The 24,599-nt window shown below is 38.0% G+C and overlaps 2 protein-coding genes and 2 long non-coding RNA genes across 5 annotated transcripts; 2 read left to right on the top strand and 2 right to left on the bottom strand.

The window, feature by feature from the left end:
- Positions 1 to 1,275: 1,275 nt before the first annotated feature.
- LOC121260462 lies at positions 1,276 to 5,324 on the bottom strand. 2 transcript variants are annotated; one of them, XR_005939724.1, is made up of 7 exons: positions 4,990 to 5,324; positions 4,647 to 4,877; positions 4,377 to 4,471; positions 4,203 to 4,302; positions 4,041 to 4,100; positions 2,809 to 3,467; positions 1,276 to 2,172 (listed from the first exon to the last, which is right to left on the bottom strand). It is a non-coding gene; the product is annotated as an uncharacterized LOC121260462 (long non-coding RNA). The 2 variants fall into 2 exon arrangements; XR_005939723.1 differs by lacking the exon at positions 1,276 to 2,172 and adding an exon at positions 2,274 to 2,631 and having other exon boundaries at positions 4,990 to 5,322.
- Positions 5,325 to 6,624: 1,300 nt separating this feature from the next.
- On the bottom strand, positions 6,625 to 9,772 carry LOC121260461. The gene is made up of 3 exons (XM_041162343.1): positions 9,527 to 9,772; positions 8,908 to 9,005; positions 6,625 to 7,553 (listed from the first exon to the last, which is right to left on the bottom strand). Exons 1-3 carry the CDS (start codon positions 9,653 to 9,655, stop codon positions 6,995 to 6,997), a joined length of 786 nt encoding a protein of 261 aa, XP_041018277.1. The 5' UTR covers positions 9,656 to 9,772; the 3' UTR covers positions 6,625 to 6,994.
- A 62-nt stretch (positions 9,773 to 9,834) lies between these two features.
- Positions 9,835 to 12,637, top strand: LOC121260460 (phosphoribosylformylglycinamidine cyclo-ligase, chloroplastic/mitochondrial-like). The gene is made up of 8 exons (XM_041162342.1): positions 9,835 to 10,374; positions 10,514 to 10,608; positions 10,683 to 10,784; positions 10,887 to 10,946; positions 11,521 to 11,693; positions 11,844 to 11,946; positions 12,035 to 12,193; positions 12,370 to 12,637. The coding sequence occupies exons 1-8, from the start codon at positions 10,041 to 10,043 to the stop codon at positions 12,538 to 12,540; spliced, it is 1,197 nt and encodes a 398-aa protein (XP_041018276.1). The 5' UTR covers positions 9,835 to 10,040; the 3' UTR covers positions 12,541 to 12,637.
- Positions 12,638 to 15,586: 2,949 nt separating this feature from the next.
- On the top strand, positions 15,587 to 18,764 carry LOC121260459. The gene is made up of 3 exons (XR_005939722.1): positions 15,587 to 16,146; positions 16,262 to 16,418; positions 18,582 to 18,764. It is a non-coding gene; the product is annotated as an uncharacterized LOC121260459 (long non-coding RNA).
- Positions 18,765 to 24,599: the final 5,835 nt, after the last annotated feature.

The raw sequence follows: 24,599 nt of genomic DNA, 5'->3' as shown, positions 1-24,599 counted from the left end.
TTAAACGCCAATCAATGTCTATCTAAAAATATGTATCATATTTATGTAAAAGGTTATAGATAAACTCACCTCAATCATAGTATTACATTCTGCATGAGCGATGATGCAAATGCTTACTCCAAAATAAATAACTAGGCACCGATGAGTCATTAAATAGTTGAGTGAAAGAGTAAAGGATATGGAAACAACAAGCATAGATGACACAATAAAAGTAATTAAATATGGCGTAATAAAAAATCTCATTCCTTGATTGCACTGAAAGATCTTCAATGAGCGAGAGTTTAACACTTTCGAAAATATCCATTAATGTATTTTTTCCGAAGGTGCAGAACCCACTAAATCCATAGCCAACTCCATAAGAAGTACATTCCAAACTCTATAATTCCATTGTATACTCAAATTGTATGAATATTAAAAAGCTAACTCTACTGGACAATTACTCCACATTTGTATCATCCAGCTGGAGTCAACACTACGAATTTGATGTCAAGTAAAACATTGTCACATTAAAAAAATAACGAGACAAATAATTTTTAATAGATTTGTAGCTAATGCTGAGCCAAGTGGTGTTGGATTCGTTGTACTTCTTCATTTGTAGAATTTTACGTATATTTGCACATTTAAATATTTTTGTTGTGTTGGTATGGATTTTGAGGTTATCAATATGATTTGTTGTGGTTGTGGTGTGGCTAGTGGTATGTTTGATTTAAGCATTGTTTGGGTGGTGGGGATGTCATGGATCTGATAGTGCATTTTGTTGTTTTGAATATTGTCATGGTTTAGATTTGTGGTGTTGGTTTTGTCTTCTTTTTTTTCCTATTTTATATTATATATTGATTGTTGTAAATTGCTAATTTAAGTTATCAGACGATTTGACTAAGAAAAAAAAACGAATACTAATAATAGAATATTATTAAACCGTAGTAGAATAAATAAATTCATACCTTTATTGCACCAACATAAGAGGAGAAGTAGAAGTTGAAAGAAAAGGTAGAAGAAGAGCTTCAAGACGAATAAGAAATGAGTGAAAAGGACGAAGAGAAGAAGTAGAAGGTTAAGAAGAGAGCCGGGAGAGATTGAGAGAATAGAAATTAGAGAAATAATCAACGATAAATATGTACTATAAAAAAATGGGGGAGGGTGGTATGTGAATCAAAGTATTAAATGACCATCAATGTCTATTTAAAAATATGCATCATATTTATGTAAAAGGTTATAGATAGATAAACTCACATCAATCATAGTTTTACGTTCTACATGAGAGCAATAATGCAAACTACTTACTCCAAAATAAATAACTAGGCACCGATGAGAGTCATCATAATAGTTAAGTGAAATAGTAAAGAATATGAAAACAACAAGCATATATGACACCAATATAAGAATGCTATTAGATCATGGCGTAATAAAGAATCTGATACCTTGATTGCACGAAAGATCTTCAATGAGCTAGAGAGTTTAACACCTTCGAAAATATCCATCAAAGTATTTTTTTTCCGAAGGTGGAGAGCCCACTAAATCCATAGCCCACTCCATAAGAATTACATTCCAAACTCTAAATCATTGTATACTCAAAATTTATGAATATTAAAAAACTAACTCTAATCCACAATGCTACTCTACATTTGTATCGATCATGTGGACGCAGCAACATTATCAGAAGTCGATGTCAAATAAAACATTGTCACGTTAAAAACATAACGATAGAATAATTTTTAGTAGATTTGTAGCTTATGTTGAGCAGTGGTGTTGGATTTGTTGTACTTCATTAGTGGAGTTAGTATATTTGTAGTTTTAAATATTATTTGTGGTATTGTTGATTTTGAAGCTTTAAATATTATTTGTTGTGGTGGTGGTGTGACTATAGTGGTATGCTTTGATTTTGAGTATTGTTTGCGGTGGTGGGGATGTCATGAATCCATGGTATTGGATTTTGTTGTCTTGAATTGTTCATGGTTGTGGATTTGTGGTGTTGGTTTTTGTCTTTGTTTTTCTATTTAATGTACGAGTACGATCATATTTTGACTGGTGTGCATTGCTAATTTGAGTTATCAAAGGTTTGACTAAGAAAAGCAACGCGTTGTTTGATACCAATATTAGAAATTATTCAAGCACAATAGAATAAATAAATCCATACCTCTATTGCTCCAACAAAGAATCTTCATCTTGTTCCTACCAGCCATTTTCAACGCATAATAAGAATAAACAAATTTCTTTTTTCAAAAACAGAAAAGGAAATGAAGAAACAAGAAGATATATAATATGAACCCAAATCATAATACGTCCTATGTTGCCCCAATCTCGCTGACTAGTCATATACATTATTTATTATACAAGAGAGGGTTTCTAGCAGAATTTCAAATTAGAGACGAACTTAAACAGTTTAGAAGGATTTATCCCATCTGAACGTTAATATCTGTTGCATAAACAGTACAGAGAAACAGAGAGTCTAGCTCGCCTCACTCAATTACTCCTAATTTGAACATCAGCCCCGTTGAGGTTCTGTTGTTGGGACTTTCTTTATTTTTTGCATCCACAATCAGTAGGAGATTTTTTTTTTTTTTTTTTTTTTTGCATTCCAATGCCCATGTTAAAAGTCCGTCTCATCTAAGCACCTTCTATTTTTCCCGCCTAATCAGAAGGAAAGAAGAAATTCAACTATTTTATCAAAGAAACATATATACAACCCAAAGTAAAAACATTCATATCAAATAATAAAAAGTTCATATCAAATAACCAACAGAAGTACTGAGCCAAACATTCACTTGGTCTTCGTCTCATATTTCTATTAGGAGAAGTGTATTTTACCTCTTGAATCCACTTAAACAGAGTTGGGACTTCCCAGGAGTTCTTACGGATTACAGCTCCAAGGCCTTTTGGAAACACTCGAGGTATGTTGTCAGTTAAACCACAACCTGTGATGTGGGCAATCCCCTTTACCCCACCCTTGCTAATCAAGCCAAGCATATAATTTGGAAGGAAAGGGGGAAAAAGCATTTTTCAGTCTAGATAACAAGACAATATGAAGCATTATAGAGGGAGGGCAACAAGTAACCTGCTTAACATAGATAACAGTTGGGGCCATCAAAGCTTCACCTAATGAAACATCTTCACCAGGAAGTTTGTCCTTCAAAGAAAAGCCACTTCGAGCTAGAACGCTGAGAAGTCACTATACATATCAGCAATTGACATAGATAAACGCTTCACCCATAGTTATAATTTCATTTGCGGAAGCCTTTTCATTTTGACATATAACAATAACAGAAAAGTGGAAACGTTTGAAAATAATACTAACTTTCTTACAAGAGAGAAACCATTACAGTGAACACCACTGGATGGCAGACCAACAAGGACATCTCCAGCCACAAGGTCATCCCATTAATTACTGAATCTCTTTTCACAATGCCAACCGCAAAACCACTGAGGTCATACTCACCGTCAGCATAAAAATCTGGCATCTCTGCAGTCTAAAAAGTATGTAAAACCAATAAAGCACAAATTAAGACGCTAAAAAATGCATATTATATTTTATCTAATAGCTCAAACCTCACTTCATATCATACTACATAAATTTATCCTCCATCCAAATGGGCAATGGCTTGTCCAAATCAGTAAAATTTTAGTAAGTTGAACAAGAAGTTTGAACATAGTCAACCACATCTTTAGATTCCAGGGACTATCTTGATCTATTAAAAAAGACTTCTAGTGCTTGACTCTGGTAAGCACAGAGCTACAAGAAACACTGGTTAACTCCTGGGGTTGCCATAAAAATACTGAACTCACCAGACACTTGCAATATTTTAAAAAGATTGAATTTTAAGTACTCTCTGCCGTGGCAACCATTAACTTGAAATGGCCTCTAATAATACGTCAGCTTGTTTGCCTAAATAAAATAGCGTTTATTGCATGCTCAGCCAATTCACGGCTAGTAAAACTTTGCTATAAGGTTAAATACACTGTACTCGACATTTCCTTAACCTTCAGCACTATCAACTATTAAACGATGCTGAAACGCATTAAAAAGAAAAATAATTGAGTACCTCGCCTCCTAAAAGAGCACAATCAGATTGTTGGCAACCATCAACAATTCCTTTTATAACCTATATAAGAACCAAGACAAAGATCAAATCAGCTTATGCTTCAAGTACATGTACTATTTCAAAGAGCTACACAACCCAGTCAATGTGTGGCATTTTGTGCACCTTTTCAGCAAGGTCAACATCAAGGTGGCTAGTAGCAAAGTAATCAAGGAAAAATAATGGCTTTGCTCCAGAAGTAAAATGTCGTTGAACTCATCGCAACCTGTAGCAGGGAGAAGTTCATTAGAGAGCTGATCACAGATAACAAAATGATTTAAGTTAACATCAAAGTTTTACCAGGTCAATCCCAATAGTTTCATGGATTCCAGTTTCACATGCAAGTTTAAGTTTAGTTCCCACGCCATCCGTACAGGCAACAGGGTATGAATCACCTGTCCATGAGAATCCGATTAAAGAACCGGAAACCAAAAGATAGATACTCATAAAAACGTTATCAAGCTCAGTCTTTTTCCCCACAGTCCCCAATATGCACCTCTTGATATAAATAATGAGAAAATAAGAAACTTACATCACCGGTGAAAAAAATAAAATGAAACAAAATTATACCAAGAGGAAAAAGTCCACCAAAGCCACCAATTCCCGGTGCCATTTTGGCAATTCTACGAACAAGTTCAGAGCCAGCATCTATGTCCACGCCAGCATCCTTGTACGTTAGACTCTCACTGGAACTGTTCTTCGGCATCGAAAGCACGCGGGGAGAAATCCTCGTCCTTCTTGTCACTTTTAAGTTCTCGGAAATCAATAAGGTATTCTCCAAAGGAAATCAAAATGCAGATGCTACGAATAGAGATAGGTTTAGAACTCAAAAGGAGTCAGAAACACCTCTGGACTGCTGCAGAGGAACAAGAAATCCCAAAACAGAAACATCAAAACGAAATAGAGCATGTACCGTCCCTCTGGATTCTTGAAGTACGTCTTCAGGCCCCGAGATTGCGCATTTGTCGAGGATGAAGACAACGTCATGGCCATGGGCGTCGTCGCCGCCGATGCCGACGTCATCACCCCGTTTCCATAACCGTTGTACCCGCTGTGCATCATCTTCTCGATTCTTTCCGTCTCTCCGCTCATCTCTCATTGTCTATAATATCTCATGCTCTGACATTTTCGTAGCGCTCTCTCGCTCTCTCTAATTCTATTGATTCTTCTTTCGAGCCGCTGTATTTCTCTATCTACAGAGATGGACTTTTCAATTTTGGAGGAGTATATATTTTAAAAGAGAATACAACGGCTGAATAGAGAGAAATCCAACAGCTGTTCTCTATAGTAAAATTGAAATTTTCTAGCCGTTAGCTTTCAGCAATATTAGTAAAATCGGAAGAGAAATGCAAACGGCCCTGTACACTTGTATTCGTTTAAATTCAAAATTTTCTTGGCGTTAAGACCAAAAACCTCGTATAATTTGCCCAACTCAAAGCAAAGTGACACGATTGGCAGAGGTCTGTCTATATAATCATGGAACAGCTGTTTTGCATATATCAACCCCAACTCCGACCAGACTAAAAAATAACGTTAGTGGTTAGAGATCATACACAGAAATAATAACTCTGCTTATAATTACTGAACAATTAAAATTTAGATGGAGTATTTTGAAACTAGCTAGAATAATTACTGAACAATTCGTATTTATAGATTTATATATTTATCTGACACAGTTTTTCCCTAAAAAAGCCTGTCATATATGTGTGTATAAATACACACACTAAACTAAAAATATACTAGCACGGACTCTGGGTTTTGATTGGGTAAAAGATATAATTGCATTTGCATGGTCTCCAAAATTCTATCATAAAATTAAAAAAATTAAAATTAAAATTAAAGAAACGAATACAGAAAGAAAAAAGAGATAGAAAATATGAATCTAAATGTTAAAGATCCAATTATTGATCCAAAAGTCCTAGAACTGTTAGATACTAATTTAGTTAAACATTTAACCCTTAAGATCATAACATTCCACCATACTTCTGAATCCAATGTCCACGACGGTCCACTCTATCGACATTGATCCGGTAGTAATCATTTCCTTTTTGGCAATTTCATTTATCTATCAATATTCAATAACTTAACACTATATTCATACAAAATACCAAGACATTTTAATACAGTCTATAGGTCGCCCCCTCCGTGACTTGAATTCATGATATGATTCTTGCTCTAATACCAATTATTAAAAACCCAACTATTGATCCAAAAGTCTTAGGACTGTTGAATACTAATTTGGTTAAACCTTTAACCCTCAACATCATAACACAAAACATGTTTAATTTACAGCAAAATGATAAATTACAGGGTTTTGTTGACGGTGCCCCTAGATTGAAATATCAAGCATCGATGTTACAATGCCGGAGTTCTGGTTCGGTTGTATATTTCACCGACAAACCCAGGCTGCGATCATGGTTATCAAGAGGGAGAAAAGCTCAATTCATGGGGCACTACCAAATCACAAGCATCAGACATGGCTCATTCACAGCGTTTTGCACTAATTTTTTTCCCTTCTGGGTAAATTCACGACTTAAGTGGAAGGCAATTAAGTGTAAATGATTACCATTATAAAAAATAATGCCACATATACCCTCTATTTACAACATCAAAAGATTCAAAACGCAAGCAAAGCTCAAGTTGCTGCCTAGAATCAGGAGAGACTGGGAAACAAACTTCGTCCCAAGTGAACACTCTTCTATTTTTAGAGAAGAAACTGTCAGCAACTGTACCTGTGCATGAAAAGATGAGATAATTCAAACAAACTCATGAGTAAACTATGTAGTGCTGAGATGATCCAGCCAAGATATGTTGACATATGTTGGGGCTTTGAACTAACACAAGCAACAGTGATCCCATAGTAAAAAGTGCCCATGATGAGATTTGAGCTTTGTCTTCTAATGCCTTTCCTGAAGAATCTAATCCCCAGAACCATTCCCTTTAACATTCATATTCAATACTCTGCAAGACCTCTCTCGGTTAAAATCAGAGTCTGGCACACCCATTGAAGAACACTCCTCAATTTGATACTCCCTCTCATCCACCAGAGACTTCATATATGGCTCTTCAGTTTCTATATTAGGTACAGGATCTTGTCCTGAACAAAATGCCAGTTCATGAAATGATGGGCCTGTAGGCTGTGTTCTCATCACAGATCGCAAGAGTGCAGCCCTCCTCAAGTCAGCTGAATGACATATATCACTAGGTGATGACGGGAACCGACCCTCGGAATCTGAGCCTCGTTGGCGAGGCTGCGAACAAGTGACAGTAGCAGGAACGGCACAGCCATGTGAAGGGTGTGAACTAGAGGAAGTTGCGTACGAGAATCCACCAAAAGGTCTTTGATACCTGTATGGAGAGACAGGACTGGTGGGCACACTGTCAGGTTGGGATGAGCAAGTGTTTATGGGGGTCTCACAAAATCGAGTGTCATCCAAGTCTTCTGACATTGGTGAATACTGCAAGGACAGCTCATCCCTAGAACCATACAGAGAACACAATGAAATTCAGTACCATAATAATTAAAAAAATTTATTTAGAATTACTGAAGATCGTATCTATTGCAAGGAAGCTATATATAAATTTGAAAGCAAGGAGTCTCTCAAAACAAAGTAATAGTCATAAGGAGATTAAATGTATTGAACTGATATTCTTTCTGTACGATCATTGTATAAAGCTTTGTTAAGCCAAAATCATACTTCGTTCCCTTGGAAGCCTAGTTGGAAAAGTATGGTGCCTCCTAAGATTGCCTTCTTTGGGTGGCCAGCAGCTCTTGGAAAAGTTTTGACGTTGGATAATTTGAGGAAGAGGGGTCTTGTCGTAATGGAATGGTGTTATATTTTTAAGAAGAATGGAGAAATGGTGGACCATCTTTTACTTCATTGTGAGGTGGCAAAAATGTTATGGATAGAAATCTTTTATAGAACGGGCATTGCTTGGGTAATGCCCAAGAGAGTGGTTGATTTATTTGCTTGTTGGCAAAGATGCAGGGCCAATTCACATATTCAGGATATATGGAGGATGAGTCCTTTATGTATCATGTGTACTTATGGATTGAAAGGAATGGTCGAAGTTTTGAAAACAAGGAGCATTAGCCTCATGAGCTAAGAAGTTTCTTCTTCCATACTATATTTCTTTGGACATCCTCTTGTGTACTTAATGGAGCTTGCTTCAATGACTTTCTTGTATCCCTTTCTAGCTCCTTTTTATGTAACTAGGTGTAAGCTGTTTGTATACCTACTGTGTATTTGAGCTATGCCTATTTACTTCCATTAATAAATTGTTGTCTTTAATTATAAAAAAAATGTAATGAACCGATAATCACAACAGAGATGGTGATGATGTCTCACATGTTCACATCAAAGGATTGTTTCTTTTAGTTATCTACCCAACCTAGAGTGACAAGGCCGCGATGAATGTCGAATGAGCCCGCAAGCAAAGAGAACACCAAAATCACCAGCAAACAGATTCCATGTGATCTGCTACCACATCTGCAATTAATTGGCTCCACTTCTTTCTCAACTGATTTGAACTCGATTTGCACTTGCGATAGTTTCCATTCAAAACTTAAAAGTACCAAAACGATTGGAATATATATTTGGGAAATATCAATCATGGAGTGCTTAAAACAAACAGTAATATACAAACCAAAGACCTACCAAATTCCTCGCGCCCCCATTACCACCAAAGCCAAGGCTAGGGACAAAACCAACTACTTGAAAGTCGTTGCGTGGTGAAAACTTTCTTCCATCATAATGCAATGTTTTATTCGTCCGAATCGTGAACTTTTTTTTGGAACAACAGTAAACCGAAAGAACAATTGATAACTTACCTGGGGTAGAACATGATTTCAGACCTCGCTGGAGATTCCATGATATTCTCAGGGAGTGGGTCTCCAACCGTCAATCCATTCAAACTGGACGCCATTATCTGTGGTAAAATAGAAAAATAGAAAGAAGAATCAAGGACTTGAACTGCAAATTTACAGCAAATTTCAGAGATAAACTAAAGCCAAAACCTCTTAAAATCTACCACCCAGCAAACCAAATACACACATAACCAATTAAGACAAAATAGAAGATAGATGTGAAATTTGTTAGGCACTCGAACAAACTCTCAACAAAGTGCACGTTTTTTGTAATCGATTTTATTCCAAGAAACCCATAACAGAGATTAGAATTTAGAATTTGGAACACAAACTTTGAAGAATACCCATTTAAGAATTCGAGCCACATTGTCTGCTAAAACCGAAAGCCCGTGGTTGAAAACAATAAAAAAGATAATTTTCTAAACGTTTATAAACATGACAAAAACGAATAAAAACATTGTGGGATTATTATATATATATATATATATATATAAATATATATATTTATATTTATATGTAACAGAATAAACAAAACAAAAAGAGAAATATATTCGGAGCAAAGAAAAGAAACACCGAACCAAACCTCGCTGAGGTAGCGTTTGTGAGAATGGAGATTGTCGAGGTAAACCTCATCTTCTGGATCTCTAGCTCGCTTTCCGCTGGGCGATGACGTTGACGATGTAGATGCTGCTGAGTTCGAGTCTGAGCCCATTATTGCTTCAATTTCAATCTTACAAATTCGAAACCAAAATAAACGGAGATAACTTTTCTTTTCTTTTGAATATTTTTGAGTTCAGAATTGGGAGTAAGAACAAAGAAATAGAGAAGATGGAAAAACAAGCAGAAATATTAACCTTCCTCGCACGTGCCTGACCCCCGTGTGGGACTTCCCACAGACCCACAACCACTTGCTTTACCCTCACAGGCTGCCCAAACCCGACCCGACACACACTTTTCGGGCACTTTCCGCCGGAGCAAACAAAAGCCCTAGATATTCCCCTTCAAGTCTTCATTGCATAATTTGCATTCCCGCTTCCTATCCCCTTCTCTCGCCTACTCCTCTGCTCTCACTCTTTGAACTTCTCTTCTCTCTCACCATGTCTGCTACCTTTGGAGTTAACACAGAGCTATCCCGCTGCGTCCTCCGCTTAATCGGACCATCCGATCATAGCCCTAGTCCAATCCAACGGCATTCCACTCTCCCTCGGTTTTACAATGGATTTCTGTCCTTATCAGCGGCGTCCGAGAACTTAAAAGTGACAAGAAGGACGAGGATTTCTCCCCGCCTGCATTCGATGCCGACGAACAGTTCCAGTGATAGTCTAACGTACAAGGATGCTGGCGTGGACATAGATGCTGGCTCTGAACTTGTTCGCAGAATTGCCAAAATGGCACCGGGAATCGGTGGCTTTGGTGGACTTTTTCCTCTTGGTATAATTTTGTTTCATTTTATTTTTTTTACTGGGGATGTAAGTTTCTTATTTTTCTCATTATTTATATCAAGAGGTGCAAATTCGGGGCTGTGGGGAAAAAGACTGAGCTGGTTCTCTAATCGGATTCTCATGGACAGGTGATTCATACCTTGTTGCCGGTACGGATGGCGTGGGAACTAAACTTAAACTTGCATTTGAAACTGGAATCCATGAAACTATTGGGATTGACCTGGTAAAACTTTGGTGTTAACTTAAATCATTTTGTTATCTGTGATCAGCTCTCTAATGAACTTCTGCCTGCTCCAGGTTGCGATGAGTGTCAACGACATTGTTACTTCTGGAGCAAAGCCATTATTTTTCCTTGATTACTTTGCTACTAGCCACCTTGATGTTGACCTTGCTGAAAAGGTGCACAAAATGCCACACACTGACTGGGTTGTGTAGCTCTTTGAAATAGTACATGTACTTGAAGCATAAGCTGATTTGATCTTTGTCTTGGTTCTTATATAGGTTATAAAAGGAATTGTTGATGGTTGCCAACAATCTGATTGTGCTCTTTTAGGAGGCGAGGTACTCAATTATTGTTCTTTTTAATAGCGTTTCAGCATTGTTTAATAGTTGATAGTGCTGAAGGTTAAGGAACTGTCGAGTACAGTGTATTTAACCTTAAAACAAAGTTCTAGTAGCCGTGAATTGGCTGAGCATGCAATAAACGCTATTTTATTTAGGCAAACAAGCTGACGTATTATTAGAGGCCATTTCAAGTTAATGGTTGCCACGGCAGAGAGTACTTAAAATTCAATCTTTTTAAAATATTGCAAGTGTCTGGTGAGTTCAGCATTTTTATGGTAACCCCAGGAGTTAACCAGTGTTTCTTGTAGCTCTGTGCTTACCAGAGTCAAGCTCTAGAAGTCTTTTTTAATGGATCAAGATAGTCCCTGGAATCTAAAGATGTGGTTGACTATGTTCAAACTTCTTGTTCGACTTGCAAGAAATTTACTGATTTGGACATGTCATTGCCCATTTGGATGGAGGATAAATTTATGTAGTATGATATGAAGTGAGGTTTGAACTATTAGATAAAATATAATATGCATTTTTTAGCCTCTTAATATGTGCTTTATTGGTTTTACATACTTTTTAGACTGCTGAGATGCCAGATTTTTATGCTGACGGTGAGTATGACCTCAGTGGTTTCGCGGTTGGCATTGTAAAAAGAGATTCAGTAATTAATGGAAATGACATTGTGGCTGGAGATGTCCTTGTTGGTCTGCCATCCAGTGGTGTTCACTCTAATGGTTTCTCTCTTGTAAGAAGGTTAGTGTTATTTTCAAAAGTTTCCCCTTTTCTGTTATTGTTATATGTCAAATGAAAAGGCTTCAGCAAATGAAATAGTTTTTGCTCTCTTATAACTATGGGTGAAGCGTTTATCTATGTCAATTGCTGATATATACAGTGACTTCTCAGGGTTCTAGCTCGAAGTGGCTTTTCTTTGAAGGACAAACTTCCTGGTGAAGATGTTTCATTAGGTGAAGCTTTGATGGCCCCAACTGTTATCTATGTTAAGCAGGTTACTTATTGCCCTCCCTCTATGATGCTTCATATTGTCTTGTTATCTAGACTGAAAAATGCTTTTTCCCCCTTTCCTTCCAAATTAGTTGCTTGGCTTGATTAGCAAGGGTGGGATAAAGGGGATTGCCCACATCACAGGTGGTGGTTTTACCGACAACATACCTCGCGTGTTTCCAAAAGGCCTTGGAGCTGTCATCCATAAGAACTCCTGGGAAGTCCCAACTCTGTTTAAGTGGATTCAAGAGGTAAAATACACTTCTCCTAATAGAAATATGAGACGAAGACCAAGTGAATGTTTGGCTCAGTACCTCTGTTGGGTATTTGATATAAGCTTTTTATTATTTGATATGAATGTTGTTACTTTGGGTTGTATATATGTTTCTTGATAAAATAGTTGAATTTCTTCTTTCCTTCTGATTAGGCGGGAAAAATAGAAGATGCTGAGATGAGACGGACTTTTAACATGGGCATTGGAATGGTTCTAGTTGTGAGCCAGGAGGCATCTAATAGGATACTTGAGGGTGGAGGTGGGGCTTATAAAGCATACCACATTGGTGAGGTTGTAAGTGGTGAAGGTGTGAGCTATCATTGAATTTTGTATCAAGTGTTAATTGCAGCAAACACATTTATGCTGTAATTTATGAATTTGAGGGAATGGTGATCGGATAAAGGCTGTTGTTCTATAGAAATGTTAAATGTTAATATTTTTTTTGGCAATACTCGCTTGGGATCTTGTAAAGGAACGGTCTATGATCCCTCAAAATGCAAAATTTCATGTGAGAAATTCCTGCTCGGTTTCACTAATCAGCCAAAGCATGAGGAAGTTTAGCCTCATTTGTTTTTACAACTCATCTTATCTAATCTGATTTGATCTAATCATTACAATTTTTTCAAATTTTTACACAAAATAAAATAAATAATTCAATTTTTTCAAATTTTCAAAACAAAAATAATAATAATAATGTATAATGGAGCATGGCGACCGTAGAGCCACAACTAGAAATGCGAAGACAAAAGGGGTAATGAACAATGCACCTTCATCGCATATCAACCAGAGCCTCAATTTAAATAATTAAAAAAAAAATTGAAGCCTCAATCAATTTCTCAGTCAAGGAGGGATCAAGAGCAACGGCTAAATAACTCAGGTTTGTAAATCTCAAATTTGTGATTTGGATGATTTAATTTAACCTATTTGGTTTTTATTATAGTACGATCGAGCTCTAGCTCCTACCACAGAGTAACGTAGTTTATCTCCCACCACAGAATTACGCGATCGAGGCATCCTCCTGCTATATTCATATAGTCAGAGTTACGCGGTTAAGGTATCTTCCCGCTGCACTCGCATCGTTAGAGTTACATAGTCAAGGCATCCTCTCACTACAATCGCATCGCTAGAGTTACGTGGTTGAGGAATCCTCCCACTACACTCGCATCGCCAGAGTTACGCAGTCGAGGCATCATCCCGCTACTCTCTCATTTCCAGAGTTACATGGTTGAGGCATCATCCAGCCCTCATCTCAAGAGATATGAGGTCGATGCACCCTCCCACTACACTCACATCGCCAGAGTTATGCGGTCGAGGCATCCTCCCGCTGCACTCGCATCACCAGAGTTACGTGGTTGATACATCCTCTTACTACACTCTCATCTCTAAAGTTACGAGATTGAGGCACCTTCTCGCTACACTCGCATCGGCAGAGTTACGCGGTCGAGACATCCTTCCGTTACACTCTCATCTCTAGAGTTATATGGTCAAAGCATCCTCCTGCTACACTCGCATCTCCATAGTTACGCGGTAGAAGCATCATCCCACTACACTCTCATCTTCAAAGTTACGTGGTTAAGGCATCCGCTACACTCACATCGCCAGAGTTACGCGATTGAGACATCCTCCCCACTATACTCGTATCGTCAGAGTTACGCGATCGATGCATCCTTCTGCTACACTCACATCCCAGTGTCTCAACTCGCTACAATCGCCACCAGCGGGTTACCTTTGGGAACGAGTTGATGGGCTCAGCAACTACTTAAGATGGATCCAAGAGGTCGACGAGCACCCTAACCACTTAAGTGCAGGTTACTATAAACAAACTCTTACATCAACATCAGAATAGAAAAGCACCAATAGAAAATTGCAGCACGTGGCAAAATCCATTGATACCACCAAAAAGATCACCGAGCACGGAAATATGCGCACTTTACTAACGTCAAACAGTCACATACAAATCATCAGTACACTTAATTATTATGCAAACATTCTTACAAACAAATTTCACAGAGGCCCATCCTCAAAGGCAATACTAAAAATCTCAAAAAAAAAATTTCTTGAGAACCGCTCATGGATATCTCCATTACATTGCATAATAGTGACAGACTATGGACCAGTTCCCCTTTTTCTTTTTTTTTTTCTTTTTTTTTTCTTTTTTTTGCAATTTTTACAAGTTACCTCCATCACGGTTCACTTAAAAATTCTCAAAGCCTTATTGATAAACAAGTCAACCTTAAGAATCGGGGCATTTATTAGGGACAAAATTGACTGGGTCCAACCTATGGAAACCTATCATTAATAATACATGAATAGATAAAACCAAGAGATAAGATAATGAAGAGATAAGGCAAGGAAGATATAAACCAAAAACAGTTGGCTTGGACTCCTAAAAGGAAAAAGGATTTACATGGGAAGTTGGACCCAATCACTCCAAATAAGAAAATAAATCTTTCTAAAATGAGGAGATATCTACAAAGGAAGTGAACTCTCGACAGGCTCTCAAGAGAAGCTCCCTATGCCCAAACTCCACCACACTTAGCGACTACAAAGGATATTCCCTAAAATTTCTATTGTATTGAGAGATATATGAGGCTATGAGAGATTATAAAATCATCCATTCTAGTGAATTTTACCCCTAAACAATCCGTGAACGTAAGCTTTTATGTCGAACTACGTAAATTTTTGTATTTCTTTTTATTTATTTTTATTTATGGATGAACGCAAAGAATATCGTATCGACGCCCAAATCACTATCGTGGGCCGGGATTAATTTCTTCCTCCCTTCCGGCCTATTGTACAATATTTAGCATTAACACAATGTATCCATAAATTTGCCTCTTATACCTTTGGAATATAAGAAATACATATGTTTTTTTTAGTAACATTAAAAAAAATCATTAAAAAATGTCTTAGACACGGGTGAGATATGTGAGCTCATACATTTTCACCATGGACCAAATTTAGAGAAAAACTGTGTCAGATAAATATATAAATCTATAAATATGAATTGTTCAGTACTTATTCTAGCTAGTTTCAAAATATTCCATCTTTGGATTAGATATTAAATCCTCTATGAGGCAGGTGGGACATTACTGTGTATGAAATCTTTGTATTCAATCTTTCACCTCCCGTTACAGAACTTTTTATTGCTACAGCAGACTTCCAAAGAGATCTTGTTCGCTGGAACATTAATTTTGATTATAAGCAGCCTTATTATTTCGGTGTATGATCTCTAACCACTAACGTTATTTTTGAGTCTGTTCGGAGTTGGGGTTAATATATGCAAAACAGCTGTTCTATGTGATCATATAGACAGACCTCTGCCAATCGTGTCACTCTGCTTTAAGTGGTGCAAATTATACGAGGTTTTTGCAACAGTCTTGTGACAGGCAATAGCGGTTTAAGGTTCCGTACTGCTCAACTTAAAATTACCAGCATATTAACGCCAAGAAAATTTTGAATTTAAACTAATACAAGTGTACAGGGGCCGTTTGCATTTCTCTTCCGATTTTACTAATATTGAAGAAAGCTAACGGCTAGAAAATTTCAATTTAACTATAGAGAACAGCTGTTGGATTTCTCTCTATTCAGCCGTTGTATTCTCTTTTAAAATATATACTCCTCCAAAATTGAAAAGTCCATCTATGTAGATAGAGAAATACAGCGGCTCGAAAGAAGAATCAATAGAATTAGAGAGAGCGAGAGAGCGCTACGAAAATGTCAGAGCATGAGATATTATAGACAATGAGAGATGAGCGGAGAGACGGAAAGAATCGAGAAGATGATGCACAGCGGGTACAACGGTTATGGAAACGGGGTGATGACGTCGGCATCGGCGGCGACGACGCCCATGGCCATGACGTTGTCTTCATCCTCGACAAATGCGCAATCTCGGGGCCTGAAGACGTACTTCAAGAATCCAGAGGGACGGTACATGCTCTATTTCGTTTTGATGTCTCTGTTTTGGGATTTCTTGTTCCTCTGCAGCAGTCTATAGGTATTTCTGACTCCCTTTTGAGTTATAAAAACCTATCTCTATTCGTAGCATCTGCATTTTGATTTCCTTTGGAGAATACCCTATTGAATAGAAAATGGCGTCTTCTTTGGGAACTAACGTGGGGTTTTCGATTCTTAAAGGCAAGGTTCAGTAATTTTTGCCTTGCAAGAAACCGGCTCATGCACAAGCAGAAAGATAAAAGAAGGTGGTATCTCAAAACTAATCTCTTTGAAACGGTTTTGGTTTCGCTTAATTATTGAGTTGCAGTCTCACCGATTTTGTATATTTTTATATAATTTGCAGGGAAAAAAAAAATAGACACCGTCGCTGTTAATGGCAGTGCGAAGAAAAAGCCTTGCTGCAACGACATTGGAGGTAACTTCAAAGAGTGTACTAGAGAGACCCAATCCCAAGAAGGTGAGGTGCTGAACTCTGATGATGAAGAAGAGGAGTTTAAATAATAAATATACCGTTAATTTTGCTTTATAGTAAATAATAAATATCCCAAGTATTCAACAGAACATCAACGAGGCTGATGTTCGAATTAGGCGTAATTGAGTGGGGCGAGCTAGACTCTCTGTTTCTCTCTACTGTTTATGCAACAGACGTTAACGTTCAGATGGGATAAATCCTTCTAAACTGTCTAAGTTCTTCTCTAATTTGAAATTCTGCTAGAAACCCTCTCTTGTATAATAAATATTGTATATATGACTATTCAGCGAGATTGGGGCAACATAGGACGTACTATGATTTGGGTTCGTTTTATATCTTCTTGTTTCTTTATTTCCTTTGCTGTTTTTGAAAAAAGAAATTTGTTTATTCTTATTAATGCGTTGAAAATGGCTGGTCAGGAACAACCCCGATGAAGATTCTTAGTTGGAGCAATAAAGGTATGGATATTTATTTATTCTATTATGCTTGAATAATTTCAAATATTGGTATCAAACAACGCGTTCCTTTTCTTAGTCCGACCTTCTGATAACTCAAATTAGTCATGCAAAGTAGTCAAAATATGGTAGTACATAAAATAAAAAAATAAAGACAAAACTAACACCACAAATCCACAACCATGAACAATATTCAAGACATCAAAATCCACTACCATGGATCCATGGTATCCCTACCATCGCAAACAATACTCAAAATCAAAGCATACCACTATAGTTTCACCACCAAGACAATAAATAATATTTAACGCTTCAAAATCAACCACACCACAAATAATATTTAAAACTACAAATATACTTAACAACTCCACTAATGAAGTACAACAAATCCAACACCACCTGTTTGGCATAAGCTACAAATCTACTAAAAATTATTCTCTCGTTATGTTTTTAACGTGACAATATTTTATTTGACATCGACTACGCATAATGTTGCTGTATCCACTAGGATGATATACATGAGGATTAGCATTGTCTAGTAGAGTTAGTTTTTTAATATTTCTTCAATTTGAGTATACAATGAATTAGAAGTTGCAATATAATTCTTATGAAGCGGGCTATGGATTTAATGGATTTTCCACCATTGGAAAAAATACTTAGAGTAAGTGTGAAACTCTCTCATTGAAGATCTTTCGGTACAATCAAGGTATGCGATTCTTTATTATGCTATGATGTAATAATATTCTTATATTAGTGTCATATAGAGACTATACTAATTGTTTTCATATTCTTTACTTTTTCACTCAACTATTATGATGACTCTCACCGGTGCTTAGGTATTTATTTTGGAGTAAACGGTTTATATTATCATTTACATTACCGCTCACGTAGAATATAATACTATGATTGAGGTGATCAGTTTATCTATAATCCTTTTTAAATAGATACTGCGGGGTCGTTTAATACTTTTGATGCACATGCCGCCCACCCCCATTTTTTTACAGAACATATTCATCATTGATTATTTCTCCAATTTCTATTTTTCTCATTCTCACCCCGGCTCACTTCTTAACCTTCTACTTCTTCTCTTTGTACTTTTCATTCTTCCTTCTTCTACTTCTTCTGTTTCTTCTTCTTCTTCTTCTTCTTTCAACGTCTATTTCTCCTCTCTGTGCTGAAAGGGAGGAACAATTCCGATGAAGATCTCCTGTTGGTGCAATAGAAAATGGCGTCTTCTTTGGGAACTAACGTGGGATTTTCAATTCTTGAAGGCAAGGTTCATGCAAACTCTCTCTCTCTCTCTCTCTCTCTCTCTCTCTCAAAGTCACCTACTAGTCTAACAATTTTTGCCTTGCACGAAACCGTCTCATGCACAAGCAGAAGAAGGTGGCATCTCAAAACATCTCTTTGAACGGTTTTGGTTTCGCTTAATTCTTGAATTGCAGTCACACCGATTTTGTATATTTTTATATAATTTGCAGAAAACCAAGCGTAGACATCGTGGCTGTTAATGGGCAGTGTGAAGAAAAAGCCTTACTGCAACGACATTGGAGGTACCTTCAAAGAGTACTGGAGAGACCCAATCCAAGGAGGTAAGGTGATAACTGTAATGAAGAAAGAAGAGGTAAATACTGTTTTATATTAACCTTTATCTTGATATTCTCGATGTTATTCCTTTCTTTGTTTGGCGTAAATTAGGCATGTTTGGATTGAGATATGAGATGTGATACTTTTAGATAAGTTGAATAAAATATTATTTTTTAATATTATTATTATTTTAAGATTTAAAAAAATTGAATGATTTATAATATTTTATATAAAAATTTAAAAAAATTATAATGATGAGTTGATATTATTTTTTAATCCAAATTGGCCTTAAACTCACGCTGCTTGTGGATACAAAAAATAATTCTCAAGTATTCAACATAACGTCAACAAGGCTGATGTTCGAATTAGGAGTAATTGAGTGGGGCGAGCTAGACTCTCTGTTTCTCTCTACTGTTTATGCAACAGATATTGACGTTCATGGGATAAATCCTTCTAAAACTGTTTAAGTTCGTCTCTAATTTGAAATTCTGCTGGCTCTCTTTATAATAAATATTGTATATGACTATTCAGCGAGATTGGGGCAACATAGGACGTACTATAATTTGGGTTCGTATTATATCTTCTTGTTTCTTTATATCCTTTGCTGTTCTTGAAAAAAGAAATTTGTTTATTCTTATTATGCGTTGAAAATGGCTGGCTAGGAACAATCCCGATGAAGAGCCTTCGTTGGAGCAATAGAAGTTTGGATTTATTTATTCTATTATGCTTGAATAATTTCTAATATTGGTATCAAACAACGCATTCTTTTTCTTAATCAAACATTCTTATTAGTTGGAGGGGCGCCCACGTGGGGCTGACCCCTCCTGCTAGGTAACGCATGGCTTAAAGCCATGCGTTACTTGTAACGTATCTTGTGTAACGCATGGCTTAAAGCCATGCGTTACACAAGACAATTGAAGGCTTACACAAGACAATTGAAGGCTGGCCTTTAAGGCCAGCCGTGCAGAGGAGGACTATATATCAATTGTGTTTTTTGAGTACACATCTAAAAAAATAGAAAAAAGACTCTTTCTTTTTGTTCTCTCTTGATAAAATATTTAGGCTGTGGATTTGTAAGTGTTACTCTAGTTCCATACTACGTAGTACACTTTCGCCACTAAGAGGAAACGCTTGGAGTTTATCAATCTGAAAAAACTTGTGGAGCAATTCTTTAAGCTGAGCTTGAGGTACTTTTCCGCTGTGCATTCTAACATTGGTATCAGAGCTATTTTTTGAATTACTTCCAGTTTTTATTTTTTTTCTCGCATATGCTTGAGATTTTGTATGGTGTTTTTTTTTATCCCTTTTTTTTCTGTTAAAAAAAAAAAAAAAAAAAGGCGAAGCAGGTGGTGCTGCGAGCACCAACGCAGTGGTGCTGCGCGCACCACCGCAAGGCGCTGCTGCACCACAGTGGTGCAGCGCGCACCACCGCAGTGAAGCGCGCACCACCGCGGTGCAGCGCGCACCACCGCGGTGCAGCGCGCACCACCGCGGTGCAGCGCGCACCAGCGAGGTGCTGCGCGCACCAGAGAGGTGCTGCCCGCACCACGGAGGCGCAGCGCGCACCGGCGAGGTGGTCGGCAGCACCCTGCTGCTTGGACCGATCACTTCCGCTGCCTGCGGTGCTGCGTGGGAGGCTCCAGGCGTGCTGCTTCGAACGGCTACTGTTCACGTGAACAGTAGCCGAATGGGAGGAAGAAGATGACCATTAGGTCATCTGATTTCCATGGGCTGGGCTTGGGCCTCATGGCCCGGCCCACTCTTCTTTTTTTTTTTTTTTCTTTTCCTTCTTTTTAAATATGGGCTGGGCTTGGCCCAACATTTTTTTTACAGGGCATTTTTTTTTAAAGCCCAACTTTGTTCAAGCCCATTTTTTTTAAAAACAGAAAATAAAATGAGGGGATGAAATTTTGTTATATTAAATGTGATTTTTTATTTAATTGTTTTTAGATTAAATGTGATCACATGTGAATATATAGTTATATTCATGCTATTTTTTTTATTATGTTATATTACATGTGATCTTTTATTTAATTTGTTATATTAAATGTGATAACATGTATATGTGAATTGAACATGTGGATATGTGATTATTTTTATCATCTATGAATGTTAAGCTTGCATGTTTATACATTAGTCTTTATTGATAAAAATAGAAAATTCTCACTAAGTAGTCTTAGTTAGAAATGTCAGTATAGATGATAGACTGAAAAAAAAATTGCAGTGACCCCAGTAAGAACTGTAAATGCACTGTATAGCCAAAAGACCACAGTGACCCCAGTAAGAACTGTAAATGCACTGATGGAACAAGAAAAATGGACTGTAATGGTCTTATATGAACCATCTTTGTAGACTGGCCCAACAGGTTACTGTGGTTGGAGTAGCTGTCCTTGTAGACTGGCCCAAAAGGTTACTGCGATTTTAGTAGGTTATGTCTTTACATGTGACTAGGACTAGATGAAAAAATTGCAGTGACCCCAGTAAGAACTGTAAATGCACTGTATAGCCAAAAGACCACAGTGACCCCAGTAAGAACTGTAAATGCACTGATGGAACAAGAAAAATGGACTGTAATGGTCTTATATGAACCATCTTTGTAGACTGGCCCAACAGGTTACTGTGGTTGGAGTAGCTGTCCTTGTAGACTGGCCCAAAAGGTTACTGCGATTTTAGTAGGTTATGTCTTTACATGTGACTAGGACTAGATGACTACTTAAGATAGTGGGAGTATGGTTGAGAATTATGATTAATTCTCCCATATTTTTTTTGAATTTGCGCGGAAATTAGGTTAAAAATTTAATAATTGGATATTGTGGCGCAAGAGATGATTCTGAAGCCTAGCGATTTTTCGATCTTGCGACATGTCTAAATTATTTTTTTAACTTGGATAGACGTAGCAGATTTCTTAGGTGTGTGTGTAATATCCCTTCTTTACGTATTGTAGTAAAATGGCATCCAAGAGTATAGTTGCCGATTTAAACAAAGGGGAGAAATTGGATGGGGAGAACTACGACATTTGGCATCGCAAGATCCAATATGTTTTAGATGAGCAAAAGGTCTTGGAGGCCTTATCTCACTCCCTTACTGAGCCCGGGGAAGGGACCTCAGAACAATACAAAATAGATCAACTAGCCTATACTCAATGGGCTAAGAAAAGTCGGTGCGCGCGCATAATAATGTTAAGCAGCATGCACAATGATCTAATGTGTGAGTTCGAGATCTATGACACTGCCCAAAGCATGTGGGAGGCTTTGAAGTTAAAGTTTGGTGGAACTTCAGCCACTAGGTTGCGTGGGTTAACCATGAGGTTTGACTCCTATAATATGCGCTCTGACCACACGATGAAGCAGCATCTTAGGGCTATGTCAACCATGATCCGCGAACTTAAGTCCGCAGGAAACAACCTGACTGATGAACAACAAGTCCAGGCAGTGATACTGCCGAATTCTTGGGAGAAAATGAGCCAGAACCTGACGCATAACGAGAATATCAAAGACTTTGATGATGTCTCGCGTCACTTGGAATTGGAGGCTGAGCGCCTAGAGGCTGCCAAGCCCAATCACACGGCCTATGTGGCTGATTCTGGTTCGCGTAAGGCATCAAGGCCTAAGCGCAAGAAGTCTAAGAATGGAGTAGCTGCTGGACAAATTAAGAAGGTGTCAGGAACTTCTCAGCGCAGCAAGAGGGGCAAGCGCGGGAAGAACAAGTCGAAATTAGAGTGCTTCAACTGTGGAAAGAATGGCCACTTCGCTCGTGACTGCACTGAGCCGAAGAAGGTACACTCTGACTTTTCTCGCATTGTTTTTGTAACTAGCCATGTGATGGTTGCTCACTCCTATCCTGTGTGGACTGTTGATTCAGGAGCGACCGAACACATAGCGCGAGATAGAATTGGATTTGTTGAGTATCGCCGGATTCCAGCTAGGAGTCGTGATATCAAGGTGGGGAATGGAGCTAGCGTTGAGGTACTGGGACTTGGTACCTACAAGCTAGACTTGCGGGGTGGCCGCACTCTTTTCCTTCATAATGTGCTATACGCTCCCGAGATCCGACGAAACTTACTTTCTGTAGTCACTCTATTAAGACTTGGTTTTCGTATTGTATTTGAAAACAATTATGTTTCCTTTTATTTGGGCCATGTGTTTTATGGCAATGCTTTTTTTCTACAAGACGGTTTTATGATATTGAATTTAGATTATTCAAATATAAATGAGTCAATTGCTTTTCTTTCTACATCTGATAATTTGGATTCATATAAATGGCATGCTAGGCTTGGCCATATAGGGCAAGATAGAATGACTAGGTTAGCTAGAGAAGGCCTTATAGGCAATCTCGCTAAGGTCATCTTACCCACATGTGAACATTGTCTAATGGGAAAAGCTAAGAGAAAACCGTTTGGAAAAGCCACAAGGGCATCTTTTCCACTACAATTAGTCCACTCAGACATCTGTGGTCCAATGAGTGTGAGGGCAAGACACGGAGGTGTCTACTTCATCACATTTATAGATGATTTTTCACGTTACGGTCATGTCTACTTAATCTCCCATAAGTCTGAAGCATTGGAATGCTTTAGGCGATATCTAAGAATGGTTGAGAATCAGTTAGACAAGAGTTTAAAAGCTCTAAGAACTGACCGAGGACGAAAATATCTCTTTGAGCAATTTAAAAAGCTCTGTGATGAAAAAGGAATCAAAAGACAGTTGACGATGCCGAATACGCCCCAGCAAAATGGCGTGGCGGAAAGGAGAAATCGAACACTGCTTGAGATGGTTAGGTCAATGATGGCGCAAGCAAACCTACCAATTTCTTTTTGGGGGGATGCACTTTTGACTGCTGCCTACATCCTTAACCGAGTGCCCTCCAAATCAGTAACTTCCACCCCATATGAACTATGGACCGGCGAGAAACCCAATTTGAGTAACTTGCGGCCATGAGGTTCAACGGGTTTTGTTCACAATCTTTCTCATAAGTATGGGAAGTTAGGCCCTAGAGGGAAGAAGTGTATCTTTATAAGGTACTCAGAACACTCTAAAGGGTATGTATTAATAGGTGAACAATCTGATGGAAGTGTGACTGAGATTGAGTCACGAGATGTGGATTTCATTGAAGATGAGTTTCCAACTAGAGGTGAGGTTGATAGGAGTTTAGAACTTCATGAGATTGTAGAACAAGAAGAAAGTGCTACAAGGAATTTAGTTGAGAATGAGGAAGAAATTCTTCAAGCTCCTACAAATTATTTGAATCCGAGTGGGAGCACATCACTTGTCAATCAATCACAACAACCTCAGCCGTGTAGAAGCACACGCGAAAGTATTCCCCGTCGTCGTTTTGAGATTGAAGGGGAGGCTTTTATGGTAGCTCCGCATGATGATGACGAGCCTAGGACAATTTATGAGGCTCTCTCATCTTCTACAAAAGATGAGTGGATGAAAGCTCTTAATGATGAGATTGAGTCTATGAAGATTAATCAGGTCTGGGATCTGGTTGATCTACCAATAGGACGTAAGACTATTGGGAACAAATGGGTTCTTAAGGTCAAACGCAAGTCAGATGGATCAATAGATAAGTACAAAGCTCGCTTAGTGGCGAAAGGATATACCCAACAGGAAGGTATAGACTATGAGGAGACTTTTTCACCAGTGGTGAGGTTTGCCTCAATTCGCCTGATTCTAGCTATAGTAGCAAACATGGATTTGGAACTCTACCAGATGGACGTTAAGACAGCATTTCTCAATGGAGAACTAGATGATGAAATCTATATGGATCAACCAACTGGTTTTGTGGTCAAAGGTCAAGAGCGCAAAGTGTGCAAGCTCAAACGATCTATATATGGCCTAAAGCAATCATCTAGACAATGATACCTCAGATTCCATCGAGCCATTCTCTCGAATGGGTTTACGATGATCACAGAG

Source organism: Juglans microcarpa x Juglans regia, chromosome 4D (assembly GCF_004785595.1).
Source record: "Juglans microcarpa x Juglans regia isolate MS1-56 chromosome 4D, Jm3101_v1.0, whole genome shotgun sequence".
Lineage (NCBI taxonomy): Eukaryota > Viridiplantae > Streptophyta > Magnoliopsida > Fagales > Juglandaceae > Juglans > Juglans microcarpa x Juglans regia.
This window is presented reverse-complemented; position numbering and strand designations above follow the sequence as displayed.